This window comes from Melospiza melodia, chromosome 4 (genome assembly GCF_035770615.1).
Source record: "Melospiza melodia melodia isolate bMelMel2 chromosome 4, bMelMel2.pri, whole genome shotgun sequence".
NCBI classification, from domain to species: domain Eukaryota; kingdom Metazoa; phylum Chordata; class Aves; order Passeriformes; family Passerellidae; genus Melospiza; species Melospiza melodia.
In genome coordinates, this window is record NC_086197.1 from 11901850 (window position 1) to 11920618 (window position 18769).

General features: G+C 48.9%; 1 protein-coding gene across 1 annotated transcript in view; it reads right to left on the reverse strand.

Annotated features, from left to right (window-relative positions):
* B4GALNT3 (beta-1,4-N-acetyl-galactosaminyltransferase 3) overlaps positions 1-18769 on the reverse strand; it is a 43735-nt gene that overhangs the window by 13493 nt on the left and 11473 nt on the right. The window contains exons 2-5 of the mRNA XM_063153899.1: positions 9730-9833; positions 8986-9063; positions 943-1038; positions 357-447 (exon numbers count right to left, since the gene is read on the reverse strand). Coding sequence (XP_063009969.1) covers positions 357-447; positions 943-1038; positions 8986-9063; positions 9730-9833 — 369 coding nt within the window. The remainder of the gene's footprint in view (positions 1-356; positions 448-942; positions 1039-8985; positions 9064-9729; positions 9834-18769) is intronic.

Here is an 18769-nt window from a genome sequence, read left to right on the forward strand (position 1 = left end):
ATCACTGATGTCACGGACAGTCCTGGCAATGCCAGGGAGGGAGGCAAAGCTCAGGGATTGTTCATGGCCATATACCCACCATGGGCTGTGCATTCACAACAGCATTGTTATTTATCAACATTCCCATCTGCTTTCTCCTTTATCAACACTTCCCATCTGCTTTCTCCTGTGCTTCTCCTACCAGGGAGAGGCAGACGTGCTTCCAGCCACACCACAGCCATGGCCAGTCACACACATCACCCATACAAGGGACCTGGTGTTGGAATTGCCAGGGTGAGGGCACCAGTGGTTCAGCACCAGGAGGGAAGGCAGGGGAAGGTGACAAGAGACACAGTGAAGGAACTCAGAGCCCTCACCATCAGTGAAAGGATGCAGGTAACCAAATATCCGGAGACCATAGTTGGTCCATTTTGGGGACACGGCCAACTTCTTCAGCATAGTTCTTGTCTGAAATGGAAGAAGAAAAAATAGAAATAATTTTAGATGTGATAGGAAGAAAGGAAGAATCAAAATCCCTGGGACAGGTGGGCAGAGGGTTTTCTCTGAGAGGAGGATGGAGGCAGAGTGAAAGAGCCAACTGAGTAAGAAATGAGATGGAGCAGGTGCTGCTGAGAAGGGGATGCACTGAGATGGTGGGGACAGGACATGGCATGGAAGCCAATTGGAAGGAGAACACCAAATACAGGGCTCCTTCACCTGTGTCTGAGCCCTGGCAGGCCAGCAGGTGTGAAATGACCCTCCCCAGTGCAGCAGAAGGGCTGCTTGAATCCTTCTGCTCCCTCAGCAGGAAGACAGAGGAGGTGGGTGAGAGGGAGGTGGTGGATTTTAACAAAAAGCAGGACAGAGAGGGAGGCAGGGGCAGGATGTGAAGGGAACAAGGGTGATCCACCTGGGAAGCTGAGCTGGGAAGTGCAGGACAGTGGATGCCATGGTCTTACTCACATGAGGGAAGAGAGGGAAGTGCAGGTTTCTCCTGAGCTGCTCGATGGAGCTGCCACACCAGTCCTCAAACACATGCAGGTTGGCCTGGCCCTGGAACTAGAAGGCAGAAGTGGGGCATCATGAACTGCTGCACCCAACCCCTGTGTCCCTCCTCTGCTCTGACAGCCTTGGCCACGGCCCCTGGAGTGCTTGGGACAGTGAAGGAAGATTTTGCTATGATGGACTGCTCTGCAGGGTCCAGAGCACTACTGCTCATCTGCTGAAGGTGTGGGGTTGACACACACACCTGAATGGCACCAGGGAACTGTGCTAATGCTTGGGACACCTCAGTTCCATGGCTGGGCTCTGCTCCATCAAGGAGGTGTTTCACCAGAGGGCTGTGCTCGGAGGCCGTGGTGTGGAACACACAGCAGCTCCCCATGATGTAACATCTGATGTTCTGCAAGAAAGTGTTTTGGACTCCCTCACCATCTCAGGGCTATTTTCCTGACCTGAGGAAGAAGGGACACCCTAGGGAGGGGAGATGCTTCTCAAAGCACATCCTTCAGGTAAAGCTGATGGAAGATGGTGGGCACAGGGAGATGGAGGCCCAGCAGAGCAGGGAGCAGCAGCACAGGCAGCTCAGTGGGCAGCACAGCCTCTGAGTGTCTGCAGAGACACAGAAACACTGAGGGAGGTGGGGGTTCCAGCCTGGAGAGCACAGGAGGGTGTGCAGTGTGAGCACAGCTCCCTGCCAGGCAGCCAGCCCCATCAGGACAGGCTGCCACTGTCCAGCTGAGACCTGGAGCACAGCAGGGCTGGGAAAAGCTTGCTGGCCACTGTGGGACTTGAGCAAAACACTCCTGAAAGGACAGATTTATTTCTGTCAGAACCACTCAGAAGGGACTCACTGCTCCCCAGCAAAGTCCAAGCTTTCTGCCTGCAGCCAGTGGAGCTGGATACTGAAACCCTCCTTGCAGCACTGGCATCCAACAGTGAAGAATAAATAATCTGGAGACGGTACGAGCTACCTTAGATGGCAAAAGGCTGAAGAGAGGAATAGGTTGCCTTGGGACTGGGGAGGTTTTGCTGTGGCTGTCTTGCCTATATAAGGGCTGTGGGAGCAGGGCTGGGGAAACAGCCTGAACAGCACCCAAATGTCTACAGATGGCAGCAAATTCTTAGTTTTTGCTGGGGAGGCTCTAGCAGGCCTGAAGCAGCACAGTGGAGGAGGGTCCAGCCTCTCTGTGCACTTCTGCCAGAGAAACTTCTTCACTGAGTTATTTTTCCCAGGATGGTGGGCTTGGGGTGTGCTTTGAAATAAACTGTGGCTTGAAGGAAGGCTGTGAAGCAGATCTGGCTCCACAGCAGTGATGCTCCTTGCAAGCTGTGGATTTTCAGTTTTGCATGTGAAAACCATTCCTGTGTGCCAGGCAAAGCACATTCACAACCACTGCTGCTCTGGAGTGGTCTCTCATCAGCCCCCTCTCAATGGTGTCCCTACTGCCAGGGCTTGATGGATGTCTGAGCACCCATGATGCCCCCCACAAACACCTCCTCCTCCTCTGCTGACATCCATCAGCCTGGATTCTGCCCTCCAGACAGGAGGAAAAGCAGCAAGGCAAAGTGGATGGAATTCCTCAGAGCAATGCACAGAATCAGAGTGGAGACAGACAGAGGGCTCAGGGTGATGGAGGCAGCCAAAAGAAACCTGGGGCTCTGCAGGAACTTGTGATACACATAAATCACTGCAAGCGTGACAAACACTGGACTGGAACTTAATTGCTGTGCAGTCCCATGCCCCTGGGCCAAATCCAGCTTCACACCCAAGGGTCTTACACTGCTTTTCTCAGCCAAATCAAATAATGACAACTGCTGCTTCTTGTGGAACATGAAGTGAGAGGAACAGGCTGGGCTCCCACAGAGAATCACTGCCAGAAGCTGAGTCCTGTGGAAGTCTGCTGCTACTCACAAATGATTCTGGTTTTTTGGGTTTTTTTTTGTTTTTTGTTTTTTGGTTTTTTTTTTGAGAACTGCTTGCACAGGGCAGGCAGCAGCTCAGAGCTCTATGAAACGTAGCACAACACTCCCACACTGTGGCCAGGCTGGCACTGCAGCTCACTGCTGCCAAAGACAGAGCCCGGGGATGATCTCGAAGCTCAGGACTGCAACGAAGCTGGGCTGGCTTTGACACGGGGCAGCCCAAATGCAAAGCCAGATATTTATGAGGCAAATCCCAAAAGACTGGCTATACTTGCTCAAGTGTTTGCAGAGTAAAACTTGGACCATTCCCATTGCAATACAAAACTTCACTGCACTTTGGCAGTATTAGGGAGAGGGCAGCCTAATAAAAAATAAGGCAGACAGCACTGTACTAGGGACACCATCAATACTTACAGAGATAATTCCTGAGATTTCTAGCCCAACACTCCTACCACCAATGTCTTCACAAACCCTCCACAGAGGAGATTCTGGCAGGAGTTAATGAGATCACCTTGCTCTCCTGCACTCACAACTACTAGAAGTAATTACTGGTAAATAATAAGTATTTCTTGCATGCACGATTTTAAAATATTTTCTAAATCAACAAATTTTCTCCTGCGTAAAGGCAGCTTAACTTAGTTTCTGTTTCCTCTTAAAGGGAAAAAAAGAACACTATTGACAGATAAGTGCTGGCTGCCCAAAGTGCTGCTTTGGGACTGAAAACTGAGCTAGGCTTTAATTTTAGGCCCCCACGAGTCATCAGCGTAGCAGCTGTTTTGAAACTCTATCACCTCTGTCCCTCCAACTCAATTCACAGCTGCCCATTACAGGCAGCTGAGAAATTCTTCTGTTTGCTATATGAGTAAAACATGCAACATGGTGTAAAAATCTCCTGGGGCTTTTGCAGACTGCAGTTATAGAGCAATTCATGTGCACAGAAATGTCAATGGATTTTCTAAAATATGGTTTTTAGAACATGATTCTAAAACATGGTTACTGTATTTGCCTTCCCAGCTTGGCCTATGTTTGACTTCCTACCTGGCCCTGCTTTGCAAAAGGAAATTTAGGACCTGGCAAGCAACAAGTTAAGTTTCTCCTCCTTCCCTTAAAAACATCAAAAATGTTTTTAAGGGGAGAAGGGGAAATCTCCCCTTAAAAACATTGAAAATTCTGGGTAGACTGATTTGGCCAGAACCAGGAACAGAAACCATGAGTCTGAGCATTCAAAGGAGCTGGTTTTATGTGACCTTCCCATTTAGAGGGTTTCTCCTGCCCTTGAGGCTTCTCCAACACCTTTCCCCAGTTGCTTATCACCTTGCTGAAATAGCAGCAGTGCATGATCCCACCTCAGGCACACAACAGGCACAGGTCACATACCAAGGGCACCAGAACAGGGACAGTGAGTGTGCCCTGGAGCACACAGAGCAGGGTGAGTGTGCCCTGGAGCACACAGAGCAGGGTGAGTGTGCCCTGGAGCACACAGCACAGTGTGAGTGAGCACACAGAGCAGTGTGAGTGTGCCCTGGAGCACACAGCACAGTGTGAGTATGCCCTGGAGCACACAGCACAGTGTGAGTGTTCTCTGGAGCACACAGAGCAGGGTGAGTGTGCCCTGGAACACACAGAGCAGGGTGAGTGTGCCCTGGAGCACACAGAGCACAGTGTGAGTGTGCCCTGCAGCACACAGCACAGTGTGAGTGTGCCCTGGAGCACACAGAGCAGGGTGAGTGTGCCCTGGAGCACACAGAGCAGGGTGAGTGTGCCCTGGAGCACACAGAGCACAGTGTGAGTGTGCCCTGGAACACAGAGCACAGTGTGAGTGTGCCCTGGAGCACACAGAGCAGGGTGAGTGTGCCCTGGAACACAGAGCACAGGGTGAGTGTGCCCTGGAGCACACAGAGCACAGTGTGAGTGTGCCCTGGAGCACACAGAGCAGGGTGAGTGTGCCCTGGAACACAGAGCACAGGGTGAGTGTGTCCTGGAGCACACAGAGCAGGGTGAGTGTGCCCTGGAACACAGAGCAGTGTGAGTGTGCCCTGGAGCACACACAGCACAGGGTGAGTGTGTCCTGGAGCACACAGAGCAGGGTGAGTGTGCCCTGGAACACAGAGCAGTGTGAGTGTGCCCTGGAGCACACAGAGTAGGGTGAGTGTGCCCTGGAGCACACAGAGCAGGGTGAGTGTGACCTGGAGCACACAGAGCACAGTGTGAGTGTGTCCTGGAGCACACAGAGCAGGGTGAGTGTGCCCTGGAACACAGAGCACAGGGTGAGTGTGCCCTGGAGCACACAGAGCAGGGTGAGTGTGCCCTGGAGCACACAGCACAGTGTGAGTGTTCTCTGGAGCACACAGAGCACAGTGTGAGTGTGCCCTGGAGCACACACAGCACAGTGTGAGTGTTCTCTGGAGCACACAGAGCACAGTGTGAGTGTGCCCTGGAGCACACACAGCACAGTGTGAGTGTGCCCTGGAGCACACAGAGCAGGGTGAGTGTGCCCTGGAGCACACAGAGCAGGGTGAGTGTGCCCTGGAGCACACAGAGTAGGGTGAGTGTGCCCTGGAGCACACAGAGCAGGGTGAGTGTGACCTGGAGCACACAGAGCACAGTGTGAGTGTGTCCTGGAGCACACAGAGCAGGGTGAGTGTGCCCTGGAACACAGAGCACAGGGTGAGTGTGCCCTGGAGCACACAGAGCACAGGGTGAGTGTGCCCTGGAGCACACACAGCACAGTGTGAGTGTGCCCTGGAACACAGAGCAGGGTGAGTGTGCCCTGGAGCACACAGAGCACAGGGTGAGTGTGCCCTGGAGCACACAGAGTAGGGTGAGTGTGCCCTGGAACACAGAGCAGGGTGAGTGTGCCCTGGAGCACACAGAGCACAGGGTGAGTGTGCCCTGGAACACAGAGCAGGGTGAGTGTGCCCTGGAGCACACAGAGCACAGGGTGAGTGTGCCCTGGAGCACACAGAGCACAGGGTGAGTGTGCCCTGGAGCACACAGAGCAGGGTGAGTGTGCCCTGGAACACAGAGCACAGGGTGAGTGTGCCCTGGAGCACACAGAGCAGGGTGAGTGTGCCCTGGAGCACACAGAGCACAGTGTGAGTGTGCCCTGGAGCACACAGAGCACAGGGTGAGTGTGCCCTGGAGCACACAGAGTAGGGTGAGTGTGCCCTGGAACACAGAGCAGGGTGAGTGTGCCCTGGAGCACACAGAGCACAGGGTGAGTGTGCCCTGGAACACAGAGCACAGGGTGAGTGTTCTCTGGAGCACACAGAGCAGGGTGAGTGTGCCCTGGAGCACACAGAGCACAGGGTGAGTGTGCCCTGGAACACAGAGCACAGGGTGAGTGTTCTCTGGAGCACACAGAGCAGGGTGAGTGTGTCCTGGAGCACACAGAGCAGGGTGAGTGTGCCCTGGAGCACACAGAGCACAGGGTGAGTGTGCCCTGGAGCACACAGAGCACAGTGTGAGTGTGCCCTGGAGCACACAGCTCCTTGTGCTGAGCAAGGAGCCCAGGTAAGAAAGATCTGTGCAAGCAGCAAAGCTGAGAGAACTGCAGCAGCAGAGACACGACCTCCTGCCCTTTAACTGGAGCAGGAGGGAGAGGAGAAGCTTTCCTAAGTTAATCCTGGGCAGCTTTGGCATCACAGAGGCAAATCAGCTGCATAGCTGCACGCAGCCCAGGGAATGATAAACAGGGCACAGAGAGGGCCTGAGCCGCAGAAGAAAGGCGACATTGTGCTGCCAACCAGAAACTCCTGAGGTTGTGAGACTCTTCTGTCTCCTCAGAGGGGCTGGGGCCCCTCCTCCTGCCTGGCCCAGCTCCCCTGGCTGGGTGACACTGAGCAGCCAGCAGCTGGGCTTGGCAGCACGCTCTGCTGTGCTGGGCACTTGTGGGAATCCATCGAGACAAGTTAGCAAGGCAGCCCTGTGTGGATGGGCACGAGAGGACAGGGAAGGGACATCAGCAGAGACAGAGTGAGCAGCAACAGCTTTGTCTTTCAGTCCTCTCAGGAAAGGATGATGCTTCCTCTTGGGGCAGGTCTGGGAGCAGGACAACACCCCAGCACCATCCTTTGGTTTTGTGCAGCACCTGTTACCTGTCCTGAACATCCCTCACACCTCCCTGCAGAGAGAAGGCTGTGCAGGCATGAAGAAGGAATGGACATTTTAAATGCACCCCAGCACTGCCCAGACCTTTCTCCGCTCAGAGCTGAGCAGATGCTTTTGCAGAGGTAAATGAGAACAGCCTGGCTAAACCTTTCAGTCATTTTCTGAAAGTTCTGCCCACACCTACAGCAGTGTCAAATGCAGCTCTGCCCTGATGATAGTCAGGCACGTTTCTGAATCAATGAAACAAAACACCCCACACCTCTCCAGCCTGGGCAGGCAGTGTGTGATGCTGGGAGCTGGAAGACTTTGCTCTGGTGCCTGAAGGTGACAGTAAGGGTAACAACCATCATGTGCACAGGCATCTTGAGGAACCAGGAGCAAGGGTGAACCCTCCTTTCCCCCAGGTGCCAGAGTAAAACTTCAATTTGGGATTTCCAATGAGCACACTTTCCTACATCATTATCCAAGGCTGAAGACTTAAGCTGCCTATCTCATATCCTGAAACTGAGAGAGGAAAACTGAAACCTGTCCTTTTTTGGCAATGCTGGCTGCCAGCTCACTCTGCAACCCTGTTAATTATTTATGTTTTTCAGGAATATGCCTCTCTATTAAAACAAAGCCCAGCTCCCTGAGCTGTGTGAGGCAACCTGGTGTCCCTCGCCCCAGGAATCAGGCTGCAATTAAGTTATTAGAGATGCTGTGGGAAGGGCACAATGGGATTACAGACCCAGGGTAATTAATTTGGGCAGAGTCACAAAAAAACTTAATCCCCAGGCTGGGAGAAATTTCACTTGGTGGTTGGGAGGACAGCAAGCAGCTCTGCACAGACCTGTGGATCCCTCTCCAGCTCCTGCAGCTGGCACTGGTGAAGCACTGGCCTCTGTTTGCAGTCAGGGGGACTCTGCTGACCCTCTGGGCACACACAGTGCTGCAGCAAGGGCAGGAAATTTTGCTTTATACAGCCAAAGAGAAAAGTGCCCAGGCCACAAATGCACCTCTAACCTGGCAAAGGCTCACTGCACACCACAGCTGGCCACTCTCCAGATTCATTGCTCTGGGAAATCTCTAGACCCGGGCTCCAGCTGGGACCAGCACTCCAGAGCCCATGCTCTAATGCAGAACAGATCAATGGCCTGATCTGGTTCTGGGCTCTGGAAGGTGGCTGATGCTGCTGCTACTGCCAGGAAAGCCAAGGCTGCAGGCACCTGAACTGCTCCTTGGTGTGGCTGGATGGATACACCCGCCATTACCAGATCTGGAGATCTGAGTGCAGGGCCAGCAGCCTGCTCCCTCTCCCCTGGGGACTCACAGAGGCTCCTTAATTTGTGCAGGTCTCTAATCACCTTGAGGAATTTCGTGAGCTGGCTCCATTAACTGAATGCCCCCTGGCTGGTGTCCCTCTCATTAGAAGCAGGCTGCATTGCTCCCTTATCTGAAGAGGAATGATGAGATAAGGGAACCGGGGAGGAAAGAGTAATTGAGGCATGAAGGAAACAAAGGGAGTGTTTACCCCAGCCTGCAAGGGTCACCAGAGAGGGTCTCTGTTCATGGAAGAGCCACTGAAGTGGAGAAATCTCCACCTGTGACATGCAGAAAACCTTAATCCCCTTTTGGATAGCAAAAGCCAGAGCAAGAGCAGTGGGACACTTCTGCATGTACTTGCTCGTTGAATGATTGGCCCTACACACCCCAGCCCTGAATAAACTTCACTTTTCAGGAAGGTAGAGGGCTGCCTGGAATTGCAGGTGGGTGCTTGGAGCCTTGAGGAGTTGTGGAGACAACAAATTACCTGGAATCCTGACACTCCAGTCTTTCCAGATGATTACTCAGGTCTGTAAGTACCATTAAGCAGGGAGTGGACTTCTGGTAAAGTGAATTAATTTCCAGGCATACCTCCCTGCCTTTCATTTTTGCTATACAGGTCTCTAGCCATAACCCCCCTCACCCAAAATGATGGAGAAAGGCACTCACCTCTGGCATCCATGGGACAGGGCTGCCAACAGCTGCATAATTTGATTTATTCCTCCCACCTATTTGCAGCTCTTGGACCTGAAATACAAGCAGAGAAAAGTCAAAATACCCTGAAAAATGGCACAGCAGTGACATGTACAAGGTGGCTCTACACAAGCTCTACAAGAGGGTTCAAACCTCCTCACAAGAACATATGAGAAAATAAAACAAGTTTTCAAGCTCCCTTTCCAAAGGACAGACCAGATATCATGGATGTAACAGGGTGAAAATGCTCCCTGGTTTCTTTGACAGCATATTTACATGAGGGAAAAGGATACCAGTATTTTATAACTGCTTGCTAGAGTTAACTTTAGCACAGAGTTAAAACTCGGGTCATTCTCTGGGTTTTTTTTCCCCCATCTATGTTCCGAAAATGTTCAAGCAAAAGCTCTCCCAGCACTGCCTTCACTCAACAGCACTGAGATGTGCTTCACTGGAGAGCAATGAACTCTCTGCAGACCTTTCACTTCTGCTTCTATCTTGCCTTCCTGTGCCACAAGCCCAGCCAGCCTCATCCCCCTGCCGTGGCTTGGGACACCTAAAACACCTTAATTGGCCACAGTGGGGCCATTGTAGGTTCACATTGCTGTGACTCAGCTCAGATTTTGCCTGTGGCAAGCTCTCCTTCCTGTGAGAAGTGAGATTGGTCTCTTGGGGCCAGCATCAGAGAGGAAGGGCTGCCCTTCTGCACGTTCTGCTCCTCACCTGGTGTCCCAGCCTCTGAGGATAGTCCAGCTGAAGGCTTGTGTCCCCCCCTGGGGCACTGGGGTCTGACAGAACCTTAGCAAGCTCTCTCCAGCTCTCATATCCTGTGCAGAGGAAACAGAAAGGTGTCAGGGAACAGAAAGGTGTCTTTTTTTCTTAAAAAAAGAAAGTGTGGCAGTCACCAGTATGAACTGGTCTTGCAGGGCTGAGAGACTCTAACAGCCTGGAATGGTCCAGCAGAGATGTGGAGTTGTTTTATGTTGCTCAGAGTTGGCAGACTGGTACAGAGAGAAAAACTGCCTGTATTTTCCTTAAAAGCTCTTCCCTCCTTCTTATTAATGTAATACTTAAATAAAGATTCATAGTTCTAAGATAGATATCAGAGATTTCATTAATCACCACACAACTAGGAACATTCTTTAAATTACTCAGATAAAAAAAAAAAAAACAGGCAACAGAAATCAGTTCACCCCTGGAGATTCACAGAGGGAAGACACCAAGAGCAGCAGCATTTTTCCTTTTGTGCAGAGGGGAGAGGTTCTTTGGTTTCATTGTTCCACTCAGCACTTCACTGCCCTGTGGAATAAGCTCAGGACAAAGCATCAGTAACCTGTTTCTGATGCTCTGGAAGGGCTGCTGGCCACCAGAGCCAGCCACCCTGGCTGCTCCAGCATCCTGGCATGGAGCCTGCCTGCCAGCAAACACAGAAGCCTGGCTGCATACAAGTGCCAATGGCTGACATCTCTTTGACCCTTGGAAAAGAGAAGAAAGGGAGGCAATTCTCTGTGTTGTACAAATATTTACCTAGCACACCAGCCAAGCACAGAGCAGACAAAGGAGCTACGAATGAATCTGGAGGCAGTGATTTCCTTGCTGGGTAATTTGTGCTTTGACAAGCCAATTCTCCAGCATGGTAGGAAATGATTTTCAGAATATAATAGGATCAACACTCCCTTTAGGGAAAGTTCTTGGCACTCCACTTCTGAAAAGATTGGCTTTTCCCTAGGGGTCTCCACAGGACACCCTCGAAGAAGGACCTGGTTTTGCCCCTGCTTTCCTCACTAAAGAGAGGAAACCACAGAAAATTCAGATCTCCTGCAGCTTCCTGCACTCAGAACACCTCCCAAGGCCAACTGCCCACCAAGGTTTTCTCCACAGCATGTCACAGGATTCAAGGCATGACCCTGCAGGTCCCCACTGCTGTGTGACAGCTGCAGAGGGGAGCCCTGAGGCCACATCCACTGTCTCAGGAGCACCTGGGCAAGGTGATCTACCACAGCCTGTCCTCAAGCTCTCCCTGAACACTGCTCACTGTCTTGAGCACTCTCTTGATGGCTACTTAAAGTCAAGGCCTAGAAAAAAGCAGGAGTCAAGAGCTAAAATACCTCAGCAAACACTTGAGTGTTGCTAAGAAGGAAGGGCAGAACTATTAGTTTTGATGGTTTTGCTCCAGTCCATCTACAAATCCAATTCTGGCTAAAGAAAAAGAAAAACCATGAAGGCAGAAATCAAAGGCTTGGGAAGAGCCTGTCTCAAAGTCAGGGGAAGATGCTGGGCTAGGCATTGCTACTATCAGCCTGTCAGATGCACGAGACGGCTCCTTGCCTTTCTCTCTTCTGGGCTTCCCTTCCCAAAGCATTCCCCATCACTTCTCAAAGCATTTCCCATCACTTCCCAAAGCACACCAGGTGTTTTCCAAGGCTGTTTTTTCACCTCAAACACCTCCAAGGAAGGCAGCACAGATGCAGGCACAGCTTGCCAGAAGTAGCAGCCAGACTTGCTGCCACATACTCCTCCCTCCTTGGCATCAGTCTGATCTCCTTTCTACAAGCAGAGGTCCATCCTTCTTTCCACTTTTGTACCCCAATGGTCCCAAACCCATGAAGGTGGTTCTTGCTCAGAGGAAAGTGCTCCTTTTGTCCCTGTTGCCATCAGGCTGGCTGGCAGATGCCTGCTGAGGATCCAAATGCCCAGCAGGGCCGAACCTCAGCTGCTCCTCTGGATTCATGATGAGAAGCCCTCAGGACCTGAGCTTCCTACTGGAAATAAGAGGCAGCTGAATACAAAGAAAAGGCAGAGAAGCTGAAGAGGAGGCTGGAACAGATGCTGCATCCTAGAGCAGAGCCCCTGCAAGAGGCAGCCAGTCTGGAGCCAGTTGCCCACAGCTCCAGTGGGTCGACCATTAAGAGACAGAAAAGCTGTACCAAGAGAAAATAAGATTGAGATGGTTCTTGGTCATGTCTGCCTCTTCTCAGCCGTGTTTTTTACTCCTCTTGGGTTAAAAGTCAGCAAAGGAAGCTGCAAGTGGAGATGAAGAGATCTCACCCAGCATTTATGACTCTGCCAGAGCAATGCACTTGAAGCCCAGGTCAAGAGGGGAAAAAAAAAACAAACAAAAAAACAAAAAACAAAAAAAAAACAACAGAGATAATAGCCAGCAGCACCCAGGGAGCTCTCAGGCCTCAGGGCAGAAGTATGACCAGAGCTGCTGTGTGTGTTCAGAGATTAGATCCACCCAGCCACTGCCATGCCCCTGGCCCCAGACTGCACTCCACATTTCAATCAGCCTGTGAAGATACCTGGCAGTGGTGCAAGAGGAAATCCCAGACCCACTCAGGTGATCAACTTCCCCTCTGAAAGATGAGATTTGATTACTCTGCTGTTGTTACTGCTGCTTACATAGCTGCAAATGCTATTAACACCCCCATTGTAGCCAGCCCTTTTATAGCCCTGCTAAATGATTTCACTCAGCAGCCTCAGGAAAGAGCAGGTCTAAAGGCTGTTTTGCACAAAAGCATTTTCCTTCTTATGAGACCCTTCTCCTCTTCTTTTTGTTGCAAGGACAGGGCAAGAAAGAAACTGGCAGGAATGAAGCAGGGTGTCGATCTTCATTACCCCCAGCATCCACAGACCCCTCACTATGGCTTGATGCTTTAACCCTCACGTGGATGGTCTTATTTCTCCTCTTATTCTGGTTGAATATATTCAACTTACTGTTATTCCATGGGAATTTAGCATCATTTAAGGTCTTTCCCAGGGTTCCTCCTAGCTGAACAGGAATGCAGGTGCAATACCCATAGGTGCCTTGCAAACATACTAGTCAAAAAGATGGTGGTGAAGGTTGCTTGAAATTGAATATAAGAAGATGTTGAGAGAGTTTGACATGCATTTCACACAGAAGAGCAAACCCTACTGCTGGTGCCACTCTGCAGAGGAAGCAATGCCCCTCTCCTGGCCTACCACACACACCAACACAGCCCCACAACACCAAAAACCATGAGGATGAGGAGGAATCTGACCTTCCACAAACAGAGATGTGGGTGAAGGATACAGTGAAAAGAGACAGCCAACAGTTTCTGGACGGGTGGCTGAATTAGGTCAAGTCATGCATCACAGATGGGGTCGGAGAAACTACCAAAAAACCCCAATTCAAGGGTAGGGCCAGGCCAAGGGAGTCTCTGGATACTTATTTAGGTCAGTTAAAAGGATAGACAGAAAAGAGTGAACTTCTTGTCCTCAGGTCAAGATTGGAACATCACTCCTGCAGTTAAAAGGATTCAAGGAGCATGAAACCCAATTGTTACCCCTGCAAACTGTTCCATTTCTGGTTAGTGCAGAACCCACAAATAAGATTGCTGACCTCCTCCAGGGACAAAGCTCAGGTTAGGAACCTTGTGTGCAGAAATAAATTACTCCATTCTTCCTCCAGGCACAACTCTGATTCACTGCCATGTGAATGGCTTTGCAAACTGACAATGAGCTGCAGAACATTAAAGGTACCTGAAGTATGATGGAGGAAAAGGCAGGGCACTGCACTTGGGAAGGAGAGGAAAATCACCAGACATTAACTGCCTAATGCAGTCTCATTGCCAGACTCACCCACAAATAATACCTTGCTGCTGCTCCCCTCTAGGTATAGGAAATGTATTTTATGCAGCAAGTGATGAGGAACTGATAAACAGTGGCTGGAGCAGTAACTGGTTTCACAGAAAATGCAATTAAAATGTTGCTTCCGTCATTAAAATTTTCCACTGCTCTAGTTAAATCATTAAAACCAGCCATGTCACACAATTATTAAGCAAATATTAACTGCTGTCTGAAAGCTCAGTGAGGATATGACACATGGAGATGCAGTGCTGGATTTGAGTGAGAAACACCATCATGTGTTATTACAGGGCTGAGCTCCTGTCAGCTCCAGAAATGCCTCTGTTTCCACATAGAATATACTAGAGCAAAACTCCTGCAAACTCTTGCTTGTCTGCACGCTCCACACTGAAGGCACAGGAGGTTCAGGAGCTCATGTGAGCATGGAAGGGTGAGCACACAGCCAGCTGAGGTGCCCACCACAGCTCTGGCTGCGCAGTCACTGCCCCTGCCCCAGGTGACTCTGCCCACAGGAGCCCTGGGTCCCCTCCTGCCCATCCTCATCTCTTCAACCACACAACTGAATCTCTCCTCTCCCCCACTGAGGGGTCCTGAAGGATTAGATTAGGGAAGGGGGAAGAGCAGAGCTCTCTGTATTTCAGGGGAAAGAGGAAACATTGGTTCAAATGAAGACTGAGCAGAAGAGCCCCTACTGCTGCATTCAGCAGCATAAGATGAAAGCCCACGATTTTAGCACTGCTAACTTCTGCAGCACAGCAGGGAGAAATGCTGGCTAGCCTGTTACCCTCTTGAGGTATTCCATGGGCCATCTTAAACCACATAAAACAAATACAGAAGCTTTTAAATAATAAAATGTATTTTCAACATTATGGCCATAATAGCTGTGCAGTTAAAATCCTTAACTGCTGGCAAGTTGCACTGTTTAATTTACAGAACATGGCAATTGTGCTGCAATTATGGTGTGCTTGTCCCTGAGACATTGTGCTTCACACAGGCTGCCTCTGTGTCTGCCTCTTTGCACAATATTGCCATCAAAAGCAGTCTCTCTGCTTTTACAGTCTTCAGGCACAGCTACAGAACTCTCTAAAAAGCTACAGAGTTCTCAAAAAAGCTAGAGAGTTCTCAAACAGCCAGTCAAAGAGGGCTGATTCCAGCCATGCCAAGAACAAAGGTATTTGAGTAGTTCCCATCATGGAATCACACTTACCAAGCCAGCCTTTTGCCAGACATTGTCTTCAAAATATGGGAATTGCATCAAAACACTTACTGGTGTGAGATTTGCCTTTGCTCGAAATTCAGTACTTGGAGCACTTGGAAAAAACAGCAGGTTGTGAGAGGAACACAGAGTCAGGTGTTTTGTATGCCAGGCTAGATTTTGATTTTCTTACTCCTGCTTCTAAAGTAAAAGTAATTTGCTACTTTGATGGTGAGCTGCAACATTAGGCATTATTTTTGTTTCAAAAATGCCGTTAATCCTGAAATTTCTACCAACTCGCTCCCAGTGAGCACATCCTAAACGTGGCTCACACACTGTCTGCCTTATTTTGTTTTTCATACAAATAATAGTAGCAACTTGAAAAAGTTCCTACCTAAACCTCAAGGTGACTGGCATTAAAAGCAGATGTTCCAGCTGTTTTTGATCACTGCAAGTGGTATTCCTGGCACTCTCTCCACCATTTGGTGAAGCTGTGCCCTTAGAGACAGGAGAGGCAACAAAGGCCTGTTCATTGAGTTAATAAGCTATTTAAAGCTGAAGCTGGCCTTTTCATTTATCAGTACCTCAGTGCAACACAGCACAGGCACTGCATTTGTGCACAGTCCCTGCCTTCTCTAATTCCTACCTACTGCATCATCATCATCATCAGTGAGGACTGATTCTGCAAAGAGATAGCTGTTTCTAAATGCTTTCTACCACCAACAGATCTGCTGCTTTGAATAAAGCTGCAGAATAAATGCAATTAATAAGAAGTAGCTGAATAAATGCAATTAATAAGAAGTAAATACATAGGCAGCTTCCCTCCCCTGAGCACGGGGAGGTACCTACAAAAATCAAGAAAGAAAATGGCAATTTTATGCTCAGCAGACCTTGCCATCTGTTTTTCTTTCTGCAACAGGACTGTGCCCAAGAGAGCTCAACAAGATCATCCACAAAGCTTTAGAAAGCTTTGGTAATTGCATTTTTCTCAAGTGATCCAAACACTGCAGCAACAGACTGCCCAAAGAGCTTCCCAAGACTTCTTTTCTTTCTTTTTTTTTAAATACAGGAGCTGTCTAGGATGGGAAACTGAACATCAACTGAGCAACAGACCTTCAAGCCAACATTTGTTACTGCTTTACCAAACACAGCTAATGCATTGGTTTTTTATCTTGGGTGAGGATTTTCCTGAAGACTCAATACCTTGCTACTTCCACACAGATGCATTCCCAAAATATCTTCTTGTAGCTTGGTCTTCAGTCAAGTTCTGTGGGACTTTGTGCTGTAGAAAATGCCACTCACTGCCTCCATAAGAAAAACCCCCACACTTTACTTACATCTCTACTTGCCATTCCTATTTGCTATTTTGCTCAAAGCTGCTGTAACCAATTTTTTTTCCCTGAATTCACCTCAAAAGCAGTAACTCACTAATGCTGAAATTATTATTTCCATGGTCTCTGTGAGCATTACAACAAAATTACCACCCTACACTTTCAGTTTCAGTGGGGACAGGAGGCAGACTATGGACATGACTATGGGCAGAGGAAAATAAAGAAGGGGCTGGACAAATATCTGCCAGAAATGGTGCAGGTAGGGTTGACCTGACCTCAAGGCAAGGAGGTGAGCTAAACCAACACTCCTGCAGGCCACCCTGAAAATATGATTGGTTTAAATGACTTTAAATGACTTTGTGCCTAAATTTGTTTAAATGACTTTAAATTGAGGACAGCAGAACGACTGTTCTGCCCATGGCTCTGCACAGGACATCCTGCTCTGACATCAAACAAAGCCCTGGAGACAGAGGCACCTCTGACTGTGGGACAACACAAAAGCTCTCCAACAGCTCTGCTGAGGAGGGACCAGCAGCACACATCCTGATAAACATCAAACCCACAGGGATAGAACAAGTCTCCAATATAACAAAGAGGAATTGAGTGCAGTGATTGGGGCACTGCTCTGGTGCTGCTCCCTGGGTATGTCACATTGGAAACGATCTGATAATTCCATTTTCAGTCAGATGAAGCTCTTCTAATGATGTTACAGGGGTTTGGATGAGGCTCTAAACCAATCCCAAGTATTTCAGGAACCTGGATGTAATCCCTGTTTGTAAGTTTACTTCCACAAATTTCATTTAAAATCCAAAACTACAACTCCTGGTTCAGACTTAGGTGTCATTGAATGATTTGTGCTGAAAGGGACTTCAAAGTTCCAACCCCTCTGCTGTGGGCAGGGAAATCTCCCACTAGACCAGGCTGCTCAAGGCCCCATCCAACCTGATCCTGAACACTTGCAGGGATGGAACATCCACAACTTCTCTGGGCAACCCATTCCAGTGCCTCATCACCCTCACAGTGATAAATTTCTGCCCAATATCTAATCTAAACTTGCCATCTTTCAGTCTAAAGCTATTCCCTCTTCTCCTATCATTACATGCCCCCATCAAAAGTTCCTTTCCAGCTTTCTTGGGGCCACCTTTAGGTACTGGAAGGCTGCTGTAAACATGATCAAACATTGATTAAAATGGCAGCAAAAGGCAACTGGAAAATCAGGATATTCTCCAAGAATGTCTGAAATTTCTCATCAGATGCTGACACCACCAGATCTATGCTCAAAGCTTTATCTGACCTCTAAGCCTCAATGCCAGCTTTCATCTGTCTTTGCAGTGGAACTGTGCATGCAACCTGACACCAGTATCTCTGTTTAGCAAAGCTGAGATTTGTAACACTGATTTCCTCTGAATCATCATCAAATACCAACTGCTAGTCAGGGCGGAAAAGCATGCAAAGACAGGCTAACATTTTGATAAGTAATGGAAAATCCTATGTACCTATGACCTAAAATATCAAGCCTCAGAGTACTAAAGGGGCAAGAGCATGCTCAGGCTCTTCCATGACTCAAAACTCACATGGACAAAACAAGATCCATTTCTTCCTTCAGCCTTGCCTCTGAGCAAATGCATGCTGTGCAATGGGACAGCTTTATTTACACAACATGGGTTGCTATGAGGAAAAATCAGGGTTGTGTAAACTCTCTTTTATAGAGCTCTTACCCAGTGACATAATTCCAAAATGTGAACTTCTGAAATATTGTTTCTCCTCTGTCTGAACTCCCACGTCAATGTCCTGCTCTGGACCTCAAACCAGCCTGTGCAACACACTTGACCAAAATAAAGAAAGCGGGAACCAGGAGGAGTTCACAGAAACTACTTTTTGTCCCACAGAATCACAGAATATTCTGAGTTGGAAGGGACCCAAAAGGGATCATTGTCCTTGCACAGGACAACCCCAAGAATCCAGAAAGCCTTGTCCAAATGCTCCTTGAGCTCTGTCAGGCTTGGAGCTGTGACCACTGCCCTGGGGAGCTGTTCAAGTACCTGAACAACCTCTGGGTGAAAAACTTTTCCCTGATATTCAACCTATACCTCCACAAAGACAAAAAGAAAGAGCTTGTATTTACCACAACCTAGTTTGCTAAAACACTCATGCCTAAATCCCACTGTTTGGCAGAAGATTTACTGAGACTGCTGAATATTTTCAGCCTGCTAAACTGGGACAGACTCCACTCTCACTTGGGATTTTTTTTTAATGTGGTGTCTTCCAATTAAAAACTTTCTCAAGAAGACTTAAGAGAAGCCACACAAGAGGAGCCATTTTAGTTTGCTCTGTAACTCTTGCCTTAAAAGTTTTTTGTTTTTGTTTTTTTTCTTTTGTGTTTGTTTTTGTTTTTGGGGTTTTTTTGGGCATCCTAGGATCCTTAAAATCCACTGGAGCTGGATTTTAAGGATCCAGCTGGAGAGGGACTGTCAGAACCCAGGACATTCCTCTGGCTGACCTGGATGATTCAAGACCCTGGCAAGGGGCTCAAAGACCCTGGCACAGAGTCAAAAACACCTGTGCCTTTGATTTTAGCCCATGGAAACAATTATCAACTTTGTGTGAAGATTTACAAGCCACAAGAGTT